This window comes from Syngnathoides biaculeatus, chromosome 11 (assembly GCF_019802595.1).
Source record: "Syngnathoides biaculeatus isolate LvHL_M chromosome 11, ASM1980259v1, whole genome shotgun sequence".
In the NCBI taxonomy this organism is placed as follows: Eukaryota; Metazoa; Chordata; class Actinopteri; order Syngnathiformes; family Syngnathidae; genus Syngnathoides; species Syngnathoides biaculeatus.
Window position 1 is genome coordinate 27809806 of NC_084650.1, and position 15001 is coordinate 27824806.

The 15001-nt window shown below is 41.7% G+C and overlaps 1 protein-coding gene across 4 annotated transcripts in view; it reads left to right on the plus strand.

The window, feature by feature from the left end:
- Positions 1-542: 542 nt before the first annotated feature.
- The window catches only part of pcdh19 (protocadherin 19), a 69717-nt gene continuing 55258 nt past the window's right edge, over positions 543-15001 (plus strand). Inside the window, exons 1-3 of one of the 4 annotated variants that reach the window (XM_061835537.1) lie at positions 575-667; positions 791-3532; positions 5827-6172. In XM_061835537.1, the coding sequence (XP_061691521.1) occupies positions 1401-3532; positions 5827-6172 (2478 nt within the window). In that variant the 5' untranslated portion in view covers positions 575-667; positions 791-1400. Of the gene's footprint in view, positions 3533-5826; positions 6173-15001 lie in introns of all 4 variants that reach the window. The other 3 variants (XM_061835539.1, XM_061835536.1, XM_061835538.1) reach the window with 3 other exon arrangements.

Sequence of the window (15001 nt, forward strand, 5' to 3'; positions counted from 1 at the left end):
AAAAAATACACAAATATAAAATGAGACCAAAGAAAGAAGTAATGGAAAATAAAAATCTCAATTAGATGTGGAGTGCAATATATTACCCATCTTGTTATTGTGTGTATTATTGTTGTTCTCGAGTCGTCCAGTGGTGCCATCATAACCACTACGGCAAACAACAACCTCAAGATAACACCAAATATTGTGGTAAATGAACTGACCATAATGTTTTGTTTTGTTTTTTTTTTTTGCAATACAGGTTTCCTTAACATTGTGTCTACTTTTCTTTGCCTTGCGATGGACAGCCCTAGCCATAGTGCGAAAGCATGCATGTCGTAATTGCAAGGGAGAGAAGAGCAGGTATATATCTGCTGGCAGTCGTGCATATTTATTTATTTATTTTATTATTTTTTTTTTTTTTTTTTGCTCCACCCACAAGCGACTCCAGCCTCGGCTGTGTAACCCCTGATTGGCTGAGGAGGGGAGTGGAAGGGAGAGGTGGGGTGTTGGGTGCTGGGCTGGGGGTTGGGGGGGGTGTGGGGGGGGCTATACTGCGGGTCCGTACTCACTGAGCGCAGCGGCTCTGGCGCTACGCAGCATCTGCCAGTGTGCGTCAGTGGAGCCAGAGGAGCGCATGTTTGAGTCCGAGTTCTTTTACTTGGGATGATAGCTGCTGGGTCCTCCGGTGTGTACTGCACTCGATTCGCGTCTGAAGACGCTACGTCTATTTTTTTTTTTTTTTTTTTTTTTTTAGGGATGGAATTTGTAACGGATTTCTTTAATGACATGGATATTTGATATTTTGCAGGAGAAAGTGGCACCCGCAAGTCTTGAAGAGGGGAATTATTGACAAAAGATGTGCCGGAATGAAAACAGATCTCGGACTTTAATGTCGTCAACATTTCTGTAGCCGGCGACCAAAATCGGACATGAGCTGCGTTTTTTATTATAATTTTTCAGATATTTGAGGAAGGAATTCGAATTCGAGTAGAATATATTCAGGAATCAAAGGACTTTTGAGCGTCATCACTTGGGAGATTTTGAAAAATACCCATTTTATTTTTGGGGACTTGGAAGTAACTGGATTTTTTTCTTTGGTTATGGGCGAATAATGGACTTTGCTCGTGTGAGACAGTTCTGCTCTGTTAGGACATGCACAGCAGCACTTGGATGAAGACGTGCACGGGTAAATCAGTGCAGCCTCCCCTGACACCGTGCGCGATGCATAGCCCCGCCGTCACCCCTCGCCTCTGCGCACCGAAAGAAAGACTATAAGATAGATGTTAAATGTGCATGCACACACAGAAAAAAATTGTCCCAATTGTCATTTTTGTTATACGTGACATGATTTTGGAGCCACGTGGCTGCGCGTGTTAATCAAAATATTTTTTTAAGGTGAACTCAACAAGTCCGGAAGAATGGAATTCATACATTTAATTGTGCTGCTGCTCTTGTTTTGGGTCGGCGGGGAGGCTGTCATTAACCTCAAGTATGGAATAAACGAGGAGATGAAGCCCGGCTCTGTGATTGGGAACGTGACAAAGGACGCGCTCAAACAAGGCTTCCAAATCGCGCCACAGCCGCCCTACCTGCGGGTCATATCCAATTCGGAGCCACGCTGGGTGGAACTCAGCCCGGCCGGGATTCTCACCACACAAATGAAGATCGACCGGGATATTGTGTGCCGCCAGAACCCAAAGTGCATTATTTCTCTGGAGGTGATGTCCAACTCTATGGAGATATGCGTCATTAAAGTTGAAATTGAGGATTTGAATGACAACTCTCCGAGGTTCCCTACAAGCCACATTGACATCGAGATCTCGGAAAACGCATCCCCCGGAACCAGGTTTCCCCTGGAGGGGGCAAGCGATCCAGATTCAGGCGTCTTTGGAGTGCAGTCCTACTCCATTACCCCCAACGAGCTCTTTGGATTGGAAATAAAAACACGAGGGGACGGCTCCAAAATTGCAGAGCTTGTTGTGCAAAAATCGTTAGACCGAGAGACCCAGTCCCACTATACTTATGAAATCAGCGCGGAGGATGGAGGAGATCCGCCAAAAATAGGTGCGGTTCAGTTAAATATCAAAGTCATTGATTCAAATGACAACAACCCTGTTTTTGATGAGTCTGTGTACACTGTTAATGTCATGGAGAATTCACCCATCAACACTCTGGTCATAGACTTAAATGCAACAGATCCTGATGAGGGCACCAACGGAGAGGTGGTTTACTCTTTTAACAGTTATGTCACAGAGAAGACGAGAGATGCTTTCAAAATTGATTCTCGGACCGGTATCATAACTGTCAATGGTGTTTTAGATTATGAGACTGCCCAGATCTACGAGATTGACGTGCAGGCCAAAGATTTGGGTCCCAACTCCATACCCGCACACTGCAAAGTCACCGTGAACGTGATGGACACCAACGACAACCCGCCTGTCATCAGCCTGCTCTCTCTCAACACGGAGATGGTGGAGGTGAGTGAGAACGCACAGCGTGGGTACGTCATTGCCCTGGTGCGTGTCTCCGACAAAGATGCAGGGGCCAACGGCAAGGTGCAGTGCCGGCTCCAGGGCAATGTCCCCTTCCGACTGCAGGAGTATGAGAGCTTCTCCACCATCCTTGTGGACGGTCGGCTGGACCGCGAACAGAAAGACACATACAATCTGACCATCCAAGCTGAGGACAGTGGCGTCCCACCCCTGCGCGCCACCAAGTCGCTGGTGGTCAAAGTGGCAGATGAGAACGACAACCCGCCGCACTTCCTCAAGCCGCACTATCAAGAGATGGTGATGGAGAACAACTTGCCCGGCTCATGCCTGCTGGCCGTCTCAGCAGAAGACCCCGACCTAGGCATGAATGGAACTGTTTCATACTCTATTGTCCCTGGTGAGATTAAGCACATGGATGTCAATACGTATGTGAGCATTAATCCATCGGGCCGCATTTACTCCATGAGGTCCTTTGATCACGAGTACACAAGGACTTTTGACTTTAAAGTTCTCGCCCGAGACAACGGCAATCCCTCCTTGTCGAGCAACGCCACTGTGCGAATCGTAGTGCTGGACGTCAACGATAACACACCAGTGATGACCAACCCACCTTTGGTGAACGGCAGCGCCGATGTGTCCATCCCGAGGAACGCTGGCGCGGGCTACATGGTGACCCGTGTGAAGGCCGATGACTATGACGAAGGCGAGAACGGTCGGCTTACCTACACCATCTCAGAGGGTGATCGGGCCTTCTTTGAGATTGACCAAGTCAATGGAGAAGTGCACTCCACCCGGATGTTCAGTGAGAACGCCAAGTCCTCCTATGAAATCACAGTGGTAGCCCGAGATCACGGCAAGCCATCGCTGTCTGCCTCGGCCTACATCGTGGTATACCTGTCACCGGACCTGAATGCCCAAGAAACCATTGGAGCCGTCAACCTGTCCCTCATCTTCATCATCGCTCTGGGCTCCATCGCCGCCATCCTCTTTGTCACGATGATTTTTGTGGCAGTTAAGTGCAAGCGGGATAACAAGGAAATCCGGACCTACAACTGCAGGTACTGACCTACTTTTGTATGTGTGTGCGTCTGTGAGTGTGCGTGTGTATGTATCTGTATTGCATTCCCTTGTGTTGCGTTCGGGACCTGCAGATTTTTGTCGTTTGGTTTAGTTTGAGGTTGCTTTTGAAATAAAATTAGTCCATTTAAGGGGCAATGTGGCTGGTGATTGGCTGATGTTGAATTTCCGTTGTGACCAATTGACTCATTAGTATGACTGTCATGTTAAATTTGTGGGTGTGTTGCAGGAAAATTATTGCACCACTGGTTCGGTGGCAACCACACACGTTTCTTATTTAACCATTGCTGATTGATTGTTTTTAACTTCGATGATCATGGGATCTGTCTGGTTTAAACCACTTTTAATTTTGTCTCCCCTCTTTGACAGGACGGCAAATCACGAATAGTTTTAAAGGTGGCCTCTATGAGCTCAAATAAACAACACTCACATGACAATTTGGATGAATTTCCTGTGAATTGGCACATTATTATTTATTTGCACCTCAAACGCTTCATTTTTGTTCATCAATCTGCAATCAACCCTGCTGCCATATTAACATTATGCATTTACATATAGATTGGATTTGAGACTTCACCTGCAGCCATAATCATATTTTGCTTCAAATATTATTGGAAGGGAAGTTTAGTTTTTTGTTTTTTGTTTTTTTAGCAGGCCCATCATAATTCTAAAATGGTACATCACTACTTTTACTTGTTGCTGTGCATTTTGTTTAATACACTATCTGGAAATAACATTACATGTGCCCATATAATATAATGGGGATATAAATTCAAGAGGCGTATTACAACATCTTTCTTCACAAAGCTGAAAATTCTTCGTTTTGATTGACACACTCTGATTAATGTTTATTATCTATATTTATCTTGAGTATTAAAGTTTACTAAATGGTACAAGCGTACCTAATACTGTGGGTGCTGACTGCATATAACCCTCTTCCTAGCAGCTTTAAAGAGGTTAATATTAAACAAACCATTTTGAACTGAAGCCAGATTTACTGTAGATAGTTACACCTGGGGAAAAATCTTACTGGAAAGGGATTTGTACCTTATCTTGCTTCGTTACAAATCTTGTTCGAAGTAGAAACAATTATAATCTATAGATCCCAAAGGGCAAGACACTCTCCTTACTGCCGGGTGTTATAATAAGTAGAGATGGGTTGTGTGGCCTTCTTACTCAGTCCCCCACCTTGGCTATGTGGAGCAGTTATTGCCAATTGATTGCTTGTTCTCAGTCAACCTGTCTCACTCAGAACATTCCACCTCCCTGATTTGCATATTGAAGCAATGTACAGTGGAAGGCAGCAAGCTAAATGATGAATGAAAACAAGGCGGAAAACGTTCTGGCTTTTGTTTGCGGCTGCCCATTTTCTTTTCTCAAAATCAAGGGAATGGGGGGGGGGCTAGAATGAGGGCGGTATCTCTTTTCAAGATGCAATCTGAGAGAAAAATGAAAGCAACGGAAAAACAATGCTGCTTCTTAGCCTGACTGATTGTAGAAGTGTTGGGAGGATTAGAGCTGCGTTTTAGTGAAGAAACAGAGGCCAGTAGGGACAACAGTCACACATTGCACATGAAACTGAAAAGACAAACTCACATTTGAACAATATAAACCATATGCTCCACGCAGTGGGGACAGAGATTACATTACAATATCACAAAGAAAAAAATATGTACAATAATTGTCTAGTGACATTTGGACATCACATCTGTTTTCCTGCGGAAATCCACAAGCCTGAGAAAAGAATTTGCTATTTCCCATCTTTGCTATATTGAAGAAGGCTTTGATGAAATCATTTGCTCTTATTTCAGTCAAAATACTCTCTCAGAGTTTGTGGAAAACAGAGGAGCAAAATGAATTTGAATCTGCACTACCCAGCAGCCAGCACCCTATACTCAATATTGCCAGTATGCTTGCTTGATAGTCAAAGGAGTGTGGAGTGTGTGCTTTGGATATGATTGCATAAACTGGTGGTGCTGCGCTGCACCAGTGTCATTTGTATCTGTGGTTTTTGGCATGTTTGCATACTGTCTGCCTGTTTGTGACATGTCCAGTGTTGAGCATGCAAATCCAAACACACTAGAAATGGCAGCTCCTTTGCTGTCTCAGGGTGGGGAGTCCCTTAAGTGGGTCTTGCCACTCCTGGACACAAGCAATTAGTTTGTCCGGCACCCATTGACCTAAACGTTATTCTAGTTGGCATGATGGTGGGAGCGCTTTGACTGTGTGGAAAACAAAGGCCAAGATAGAGCACTGCTTTATTGAGTCTGTTCAGTTTCTTCTACTTGCGCAGGGTGGCTGAGTACTCCTATGGCAACCAGAAGAAGTCAAGTAAGAAGAAGAAACTGAGCAAGAACGACATCCGCCTGGTGCCACGAGATGTAGAGGAGACAGACAAAATGAACGTGGTGAGTTGCTCGTCACTCACCTCCTCGCTCAACTACTTCGACTACCACCAGCAGAGCCTGCCGCTGGGCTGCAGGCGCTCCGAGAGCACCTTTCTCAACGTGGAGAACCAGAACTCGCGCAATGCCGCACCCAACCATGGCTATCAGCACCCGTTCACCGGGCAGGGCCACCAGCAACCAGACCTCATCATCAACGGCATGCCACTGCCAGAGGTGAGAAACTGTGCACAGTAGCTCTGGACTATGTCGGGGGAGGGTGGGGGGTTGGGGCAAAGGTGGAGAGCAAAGCTGATTGATATATGAAGAACAAACAGTGAAAGCAAAGATTTTTTTTTTAAGATTTCCTTCATCAATCAAAGGCTCTGAATGCTCTGTTTGCAATCCACTATTCGACACATTTCAACACATCTCAAGTTGTGGTGATATTTAGCACTCCATCACAATAAAGATGGTGCTGTCAGTGAAATGTCTGGCCGTCACTGAAGGAAGGTTAAGCTATTTGAAATGGCATGTGTGACCGTACATCAGTACATTGGAGTGAAATGCTCAAAGCATTTCAAGAGATATTGAAGTTGACCCGAGACTGAAGGCATTTTGCCAGCACAAGCTGAAGACTTGATGAAAGGAATCATTTGCCCTTTTTTGAACATCTTTTTAAGGTTTGTGCTTCATTTGCGCGGAAAAAAAGAACCTCTCAGAGCAATGATATATTGATCCAGCTAATCAGCTCCATCGCGTGTCATTTCGGGTGCTAGCGGAAAGAATAATCATTGCCTAAATTACCTGCCTGCCGTCCGTCTGGCCAAGCAGGCGTGCAGTGTGAGTGCATGGGTGCCCTGTGCAGTCGGCCATTGAATTATCCTGACAACCATGCACAGCTTCAGCAAAGCAGAGAAGGTCTGATTTGAGAACCTTTTTCAGCTGACAGCGTATGCAGACCAGCTGATCCTTATTTCACAGTTTCCGATCCATGAACCACTTCATTGGATTTCTTGTGAAGCCACACCTCTCTGTTGTCATGACCCACTTCTCCTGAATCCCGTGAGAGGAGGCAACAGTTTTGTGAGTGACAGCAAATATACATCTTTGCTTTTTATTGCGGAGGAGGTTGTGTGATACTCACTCCTACAGGCAGAGCAGGGAAAGGTTCTGTGTCCACACACCCTATCAGACAGAAGTAATTGATGACTCCATTTTCTCTTTGACATTCATGGAGAGGAAGGTGGGGTGTTGGGAGTTTTACAACAAGAAACACAAGATTGATATTGATGTATTGAGCATACGATCCAGAGATATTCAAGCACCCGTGGATGCAGAGAGGTCAATGAGACCTACTTACAGGCATGCTGATTTACTTGGTCTCTCTGAGCTGGTTCAGAGGAAGTGTGGGAATAAGATAGGGGATAAGACATGAAGTTTGGGAATGGTTTATCAATCTATGCTAGTGACATATAGTGACAGGCAAAACAAGAAAATACTCTTTCATGAGAAGGCGGAAGGTACAATTAATTTGTGGATCTACCATTTACCATTCACACAAAAGAATAAAAGCTTTGTGTTCAAACAAACTGGGCCACATTTCACGATTAAGTACATTGTAAGACAACTGAGAAAAGATTGCTGTTATTTTGGGGTGCGTATGGGACTTTTTACATTTTTGTTTGTTAGTGTCGTAAGTTTTTTTTTTTAAGGTAAAATATGTGGCTTAGCTCAAAAACGGTCAGGAAATGTTGTTCTAAATGGTTTTCAATGGTTTGCGTCTCCAATCCTCATCTAAAAAAACAAACAAAACAAAAAAACACATCAGCCTAGCCTGACTTTCGCATAAGCTCCTGAAGCATCCCTCCTCTGTGTCTTAATCATCCAATAAAAGGACATTTGCTGCCGGATTAGCCAAGCCTTGATTTGCCTGGGATAATGAAAAAGTAAAGAGTTAGACAAATTAGGTTCGATTGATTCTGATAATCTTATATGCAAAGCTCCGAGCCGCCTTGATGGAGCCTTGCGAGGGCAAACAGAGATGAGAGAAAGGAGTGAAGACTGAATGAGTGCCAGTGCCAGGTGTCTCGGCCAATGTTATCTTAGAGCCACTTGATTGGCTTGATAGAAGCCAGGCCTGCTTAGCACGCAGCCTCCATCGCCAGGCACTTCTCCTGAAGTTGACAAGCATCTCTTTGAGCTAGCCAGCCGCCGTGTCTGGAGATGCAAGCGAGACCGCACTTTAACCTCCGACCGCATTTACCTCGACGGCACAGTTGCTGTTGTTTTTCTGCTTCCCGCCGTGACATCTGCCGTTGACAGAAGTCCCGCAACACACACATGTCGCGCTTAAATAAGAAATGCTGTGTGTAAAATGACAGCGCTCTAGTCGTGTTAGCAAACAGGGTTGTAATGTCTCATAACTGATAAAGACACAACGTAGACTAGAAACCACTTGAGTCTGCCCCAGACCTTTGGACCTTTATCCATGATTTTTTCTTTTGTTGAGTCATTCTCCCTGTGCAAAGGAGTTTTATTGTTTTTTTTTTTGCCAACCATTTGTTAACCAACGCATGCTATTGCTTTGGCAATATTGGGCAACGTTTTGGAAATAGTGCTAATTCATTGCCCATTTTGGAAATTTTGGAAATTGTGGTAAATGAATTAAAAAAAAAAAAAAACATTAAGTCATTTCACTAAAAACATTTTGGAACATTTTCGTTAACTAGGATGACTAATATTTAGTAACTTATTTTGGCAACATTTTCATAATAAACTCAGGTTAACACGAAGTTCAAGCAACATTTTTGGAAACTTGTGAACACATTACATTTTTTGAAAGCTATCATACATAACATATTTGTTAATGTTTAGTAACATTTTTGAAAACTTCAGTAACTGAAATCTTATTTAACGAATGGCAGCCTTTTGTTAACTCACCTACAAGTATGTTGAAATTTGGCAACATTTTAGAAACTCTAAAAATGAAAATCCGTTCATTTTGAGGGTGACTGAAGTGCTGGAACCTATCCCAGCTATCTTTGGGCATGAGGTAGCCAATCACACTCACAATCACAGCTCAGGGCAGTTTAGAGTCTCTAATTAAACAGGGTGTCCAGAGAAAACCCACACAGGCAAGGGTAGAACATGTAAACTCCGGGATTTGAACCTCAGTCCTCAGAACTGTGAGGCTGACGCTCAAACCAGTTGCTCCATTGTGCTGCTAGTAATGAACATATAATTTTTGCAAGCAAAGGTAGGTATCATTGTGTTAACGTTTACTCAACTGAAGGTAAATAATAAAAAGAAATACTTTTCAAATAATTACATTTAAAAAATTAATGCTGTAAAAAATATTGTAGAGCGTTGCATAGTGTTCTCTTCTTTTTACACAATGACACAAGATTGTATCTATTTATTTTCCAATCATGTTCTTTTGGTCATTTCCCATGCGGCTACGAGGCGACTGACATTTGCTGTGATTAATGCTCATGATCAACGCACTTACACTATATTGTTTGCTGATGTCAGCCAATGCAAATCCTGCTGATGGCAGAGCAGCTAGTTACAAAGCATTTCTGGCTACAGGGAAAAAAAAAAAAACGTTGCTGCATCACAAATACAAATCCTGCACTGAAACGATTGACCTGGTCAAGATAACAGTGACAGGTCGCCCCGAAGGCCTTATACATGCAGTTTTGTATATTGTATTCTCCCTCGTGAGAGTAGTATATACCTTCCTCTACATCCGCCCCCTGGTCTATTGTGTTGACGTGCTTCAGCTGTGAGATGTTTGTTTGAGCTGCCCATTCAGGATGTGAATGCTCACAGGACCATAGAGATGTCTTGCGTGAGTTAATTAAAGTGTATCACTTGCTCAGAGAGACAATTATACAGTAAAATAATGGCCTTTGGCTACAATGTGTTTTTGAATATGTTACAAGGCTTTTGCACCTGTGATTCCAGATAATTAGCACGTGGTGGGAAGATAAGTTATTCTAACTGTATTGATTCATCTCAGCCAGGTGTTTTTTTTTTTTACCCCCTCCCATTTTATTCTACTAAGTAACGAGAGAAGATGACAAATGAAGCAGAAAGTAGAACTTCTCCAGCTGACTGATAGTCAATATAACTCTCAGTTACTGTGCACCATTTCATCGAAGTTGCAGCCCCTCCTATTTCATTCCAGAGACTTATATTGAATTATAAAATGAGCAAGTAAACCACACTTTGATAAGTAATATACAACCTTTGCTAACTGCACCTGAAATAGTTTGGACACGTTTCAAGAATCGGGTCAACCATGTGATTCCTCTCAGTCAAAAAAAAGTCCTTCTTTAAAAACAAACAACCGTTCATATTCATAAATCTAGAGCAGGGGTGTCAAGAATACGGGTCATGGGCCAGAATTGGCCCATTACGGGGTATAATCCGGCCCATGTGTGGAAGCACATTCACAACATTTTTTTTTTAAATAAAAAAAAACCTTTCTTGCTAATTTTGTCCACTGGAGGATGCAGTGACAACACTCGAATGGCATTGATGCAGTTGTGACGATACCAAGTTTCAGGAGCACGCTAATTTAAAATGGTGTGCCTTTTCAAAAGAGGTTGGTTTGTTGGAATCTTTTTTTTCCATGCACTGCCACAACTTAAATGTTTGATCTCTTACATTTACAAGGAATAGATGACAGAATGGTACACTAAATCATAATACTGTTGAAATAATTTTGGTTAAAATTGCAAACTTCTCATGATAATAATGCATAACTGTAAATATTTTCCAAAAGTACTTATCGTCTTGACAAAAATCAAAAGTTACATATGGACTTTTAACGTGTAAATATTGTGGTCTGCCCCACTTGATACTAATTGGTGTCACTGGCCTGCAAACTAAAATGAGTTTTCCACTCCTGCTTCACTAAACCAAATTAAAAAAATATAATAAAAAAGACTATGTTTTGGTTAAATATATATGATTGAAATTAAAAATATAATGAGGTAGATTGTATTTATTAATTACTATCTGTATTTTTAAATAAAGAGGAAAAAATATATCCTGGAAATCAAAGATCACAAAAAAGAATTTAACTCCAGAAAACTATTACAATTCATTACATGAGTCATTTTTGTTACTTTAGCAACTTTCATCATCATAATCAAGAACACATTTGTTGTTACTAGGTATTTTCTTCAGCTGTTGACTGGGATAAATCACATGCTTTACCTTCTGTATAAATTGCAGCATTCATTAATTTACCAAATCTGGTCCCTACACAACATTATCAGATTCTCAGCGTCACACTGGTATGTGCAGCGACAGTCAAACGTAATCTTGAGCGAGAGGCAGACGTGTTGCTCTCATTAACATCATGGCAGGTGGCCTCACACACACACAGTGAATACACACACAAAACATCTCTTCTGGACGGTCTCATTTCTTTGAAACATGAGCTGTGACATTATCATTTCAATCCAAGAGGCTGACTCGGGAAGGAGAGGCATTGTCAATTATCAGACATCACAGTGAGCCTGTGTTTAAAGTGGCCTTTCATTGCTTGTGTAGTTAATATTGTTGTTGTTTCATATAGGGTCAGACATAAATGTTGCTGTGAGCGTTTTAGAGTACTTCAGAGCAGTGTTATTAAAAATACATGGTTTATCTGAGCGGTGGTTCAAATCATTTTCAGCATTACTGTACATTGAAATGAGACCCGTTTGTAAAATATTAATGACGTGAGTTTTAAAAATGCAACGACTTGGTTAGCTTGTTTAGACAATTAGCAAAATAACATTTTTGTCAAGATGGCTGTGTTGAAATATCCAAAGTTCACTCTGGTCATGAACCAAGCAAAGGGCTACTGCACGTTTCAAATTTGAGCAGACATTTCAAGGCTCGGCACAATACAGAATCTGAGCGTTATTATCAAACTTTTGTGATGCAATCTTTGAGGTCTCCTCCCATCAAGGTGATTTGGAAAGCGACGCATTTCATTTCCCCAAAAACCTTCACAGTGCACCCTTAATTATGTTGCAGATCCTGTTAATGAAGTTGTTGGTAAGGCAGAGACTTTAGAAATGCAGTGCTATTTTTCACGTATCCTGTCTTTATAAGGACAAATAATACCTCGGCTGTCAGACATGAATGAACATTGTGTGACACCGATACACTTAGTGGCCTTTGTAAATGAGTTTGGCCGTGGTTCGACACGTACAAATGGGAACACACACAAGCGTATGCTCACACATGCTGCTAATTTCGCCTTGCCGCCACATTCGCAGTTGAACCCCGCCACGACTGGCGCCACTCACCTGGACGTTGGCGAGGGTTCCGAGTCACAAGCAGTGGTGTCGCTCCCAAAAAGTCCACATGCCAAGATATTTCCCTTTAATGTCCATATGACATGCAGCTTCAGAATGCACAAAGAACAAAGGAGATGGATCTGTTGATAGAAATTTCTCGAGTTTCCACATCTTGAAACTTATTCCTCCACAAGGAAGAATGCTTGTAAAAATAAATTTCACGTTTATTGCTTTAGTGCCCAGGGTTACAATAAAACTGCTTAGCCAACTTCTTGGATAACTCCAAATAAATGATTGTATGATCATGTCCGTAATTTTTGAAATACTATTTTTGGCTCCATAGCATTGCTGAGCTTATTGTCACAATTTTTGGAAGCGATGGAAAATTGGTACCGTTGCGCTTGTGATCTAACATTTGTTAACTATTAATATTTGAGCTTTAGTTTCTGTTAGTATGGTTTTTTGGTAACTCTTTCAGAAAGTATGCAAACTATCTTTTAGTCACATTTTTGGTAACTTTGATGACAAAGCTATGATCACATTTTCCTAATGTTCGGCAACATATTTGGAAACCTTTTGGTAACTATTGGTGATTTTTGGCCTCTAAACCTTTATCAAGTCTGGCACAAAAACTTTGGTAACAATTTTCTATTTTTTGTCCTATTTTGGGGCGGCACGGTGGTCACCTGGTAAAGCGTTGGGCTGACAGTTCTGAGGTCCTGGGGTCAATTCTAAACCCACCTGTGTGGAGTTGCATGTTCTCCTCGTGCCTGCGTGGGTTTCCTCTGGGCACTCCAATTTCCTCCCACGTTCCAAAAACATGCAACATTAATTGGACGAGTGTGTCTGTTTGTCTCAATGTGCCCTGCAATTGGCTGGCAACCAGTTCAGGGTGTACCCTGCCTCATGCCCGTTGACAGCTGGGATAGGCTCCAGCACTTCCTGTGACCCTCGTGAGGCTAAGCGGCGAATAAAATGGATGGATGTTCTCTTTTGGATGACTTTTGGCAACTAAAGTTTGGCTGCAGTTTTAATGATGATCCATCCATCCATCAATCCATGTTGTTGATACTGATTCAGTTCATAACACTTTGGCCCTACCCTATCGAGTGTTACTGTATTTTTTTTCATCACACTAGCATTTCCAACTACTACATTAGCAGAAAAGGTCCCCTTTCTAATTTTACAACACATGATATCGTACTATGGCAATAAATATTACTTGATTGTATCGCAACACAGTTGTGGCATTAAGTGAAGATAGTGGTTTAAGTGGATTTTACACTATGTGACATACTTTTACTCAGCAGACACAAAGCGGTTACCACAATCATGTACTATTTATCCAGCTTTGTTCAAATCCACCGAAAAGGAGGCAACAGGGGAATGTTTCGTCATCTAAATTACAAAAACTGCAGTCCGATTCAATGGCACAGCAGCTTTAATCATTCTAAAGACTTAATAAGGCTACAAGAATTTTGGACTGAGGTTGATGGGTCCACATGTAATTTGCAGAAGGCTAAATGGAGTGAAGGAACTGGACGTAGTGATGATGTTTATCACTCGGTAACAGGACGCATCATGCACCTTGTTAAGCCCCACAAGCAATGCTGCATGGACGTAATTACCCATTTAAATGAGCATCCAGTGGCGTTTTTTTTTTTTTTCACATTCCCCACTCCCGCTTTTAATTTCTCAAATTAAACTCATAGACATAAATATGCCACGTTGTGTTTCCTTTCATTGAAATCACCTGACTGTCTCAAGTCCCAAAAGAGCACATGAATATGCAAATGTTTACCATCAAGCGCATAATGATCAGCATTACTAGGAGGATATGACGGGAAAAGAAATAGCTCATCTTCAAGTAATGGGACTTGGTGTAGCCTCTGAGAATAGCCTACATTCATATAGGTGGGGGAAAGGTCAGCCTGCATAATAAAAGCACAAAGTCAAATATTTGCAACAGCCAAGAGAGAAATGTCTTTGCAATACAAGTCAGCAGTAATAGCCACCAGTGGACAGTATCTGCGACCCCAGTGAAAATATGAATCTTGTGCAGTATCACCAAATAAACCATCTCTCACTCTCTCATTCTGTCTTACATTATACGTCAAATTAGGATTTAAAGAAAGATTGGAAAATTTATTCTTTGGAATCTCAAAGTGTATGTAACTCTAAATTGGTTGTTGGTGTGTGACTTGAGCTAACACTTTGGTTACAGGTGCAACTAACCATTGGGAAAAATGGTTACTAACTGTAGGTAACTTTTTGGTAACAACAGTGCTAACTAAAATTTTGTAATGTCTACAATGTGTTTACTCTGTGAAGTAACCTGACAATATTTGATTTAAAAATGGTAAATCCAGGTGAAATTTGTTAGCGTTTGGGTCAGACATTTTGGTCTCATTTTTTGGAACCTTTCGTTGGATTTTTGGCAAATTTTTAGTACTGTAACAAAGGTTCTTGCAAGATGTTTTGATCGACACAACTCTGATAACATTTCTGATCATGTTTGGGAAAATTCTTTTCGAGAATGGAGGACACTAACGGTATTGGATTTATCCCAGTCAATAACCAGAAGTTGAATTCAGCAGTTTTAGAAATGTTACATCATCATTGGCCAATGAAAAGTTATTTAAGTTATACAAAGCATAAAACTAAGGTTAGGCAGTTAACATTTACTCTTCCGAGTTAAGTTTGGGTTCATAGAGAAAAATGAATGAACTTAGAGAAAGAAAAATATCGCATGGCAAGTAGA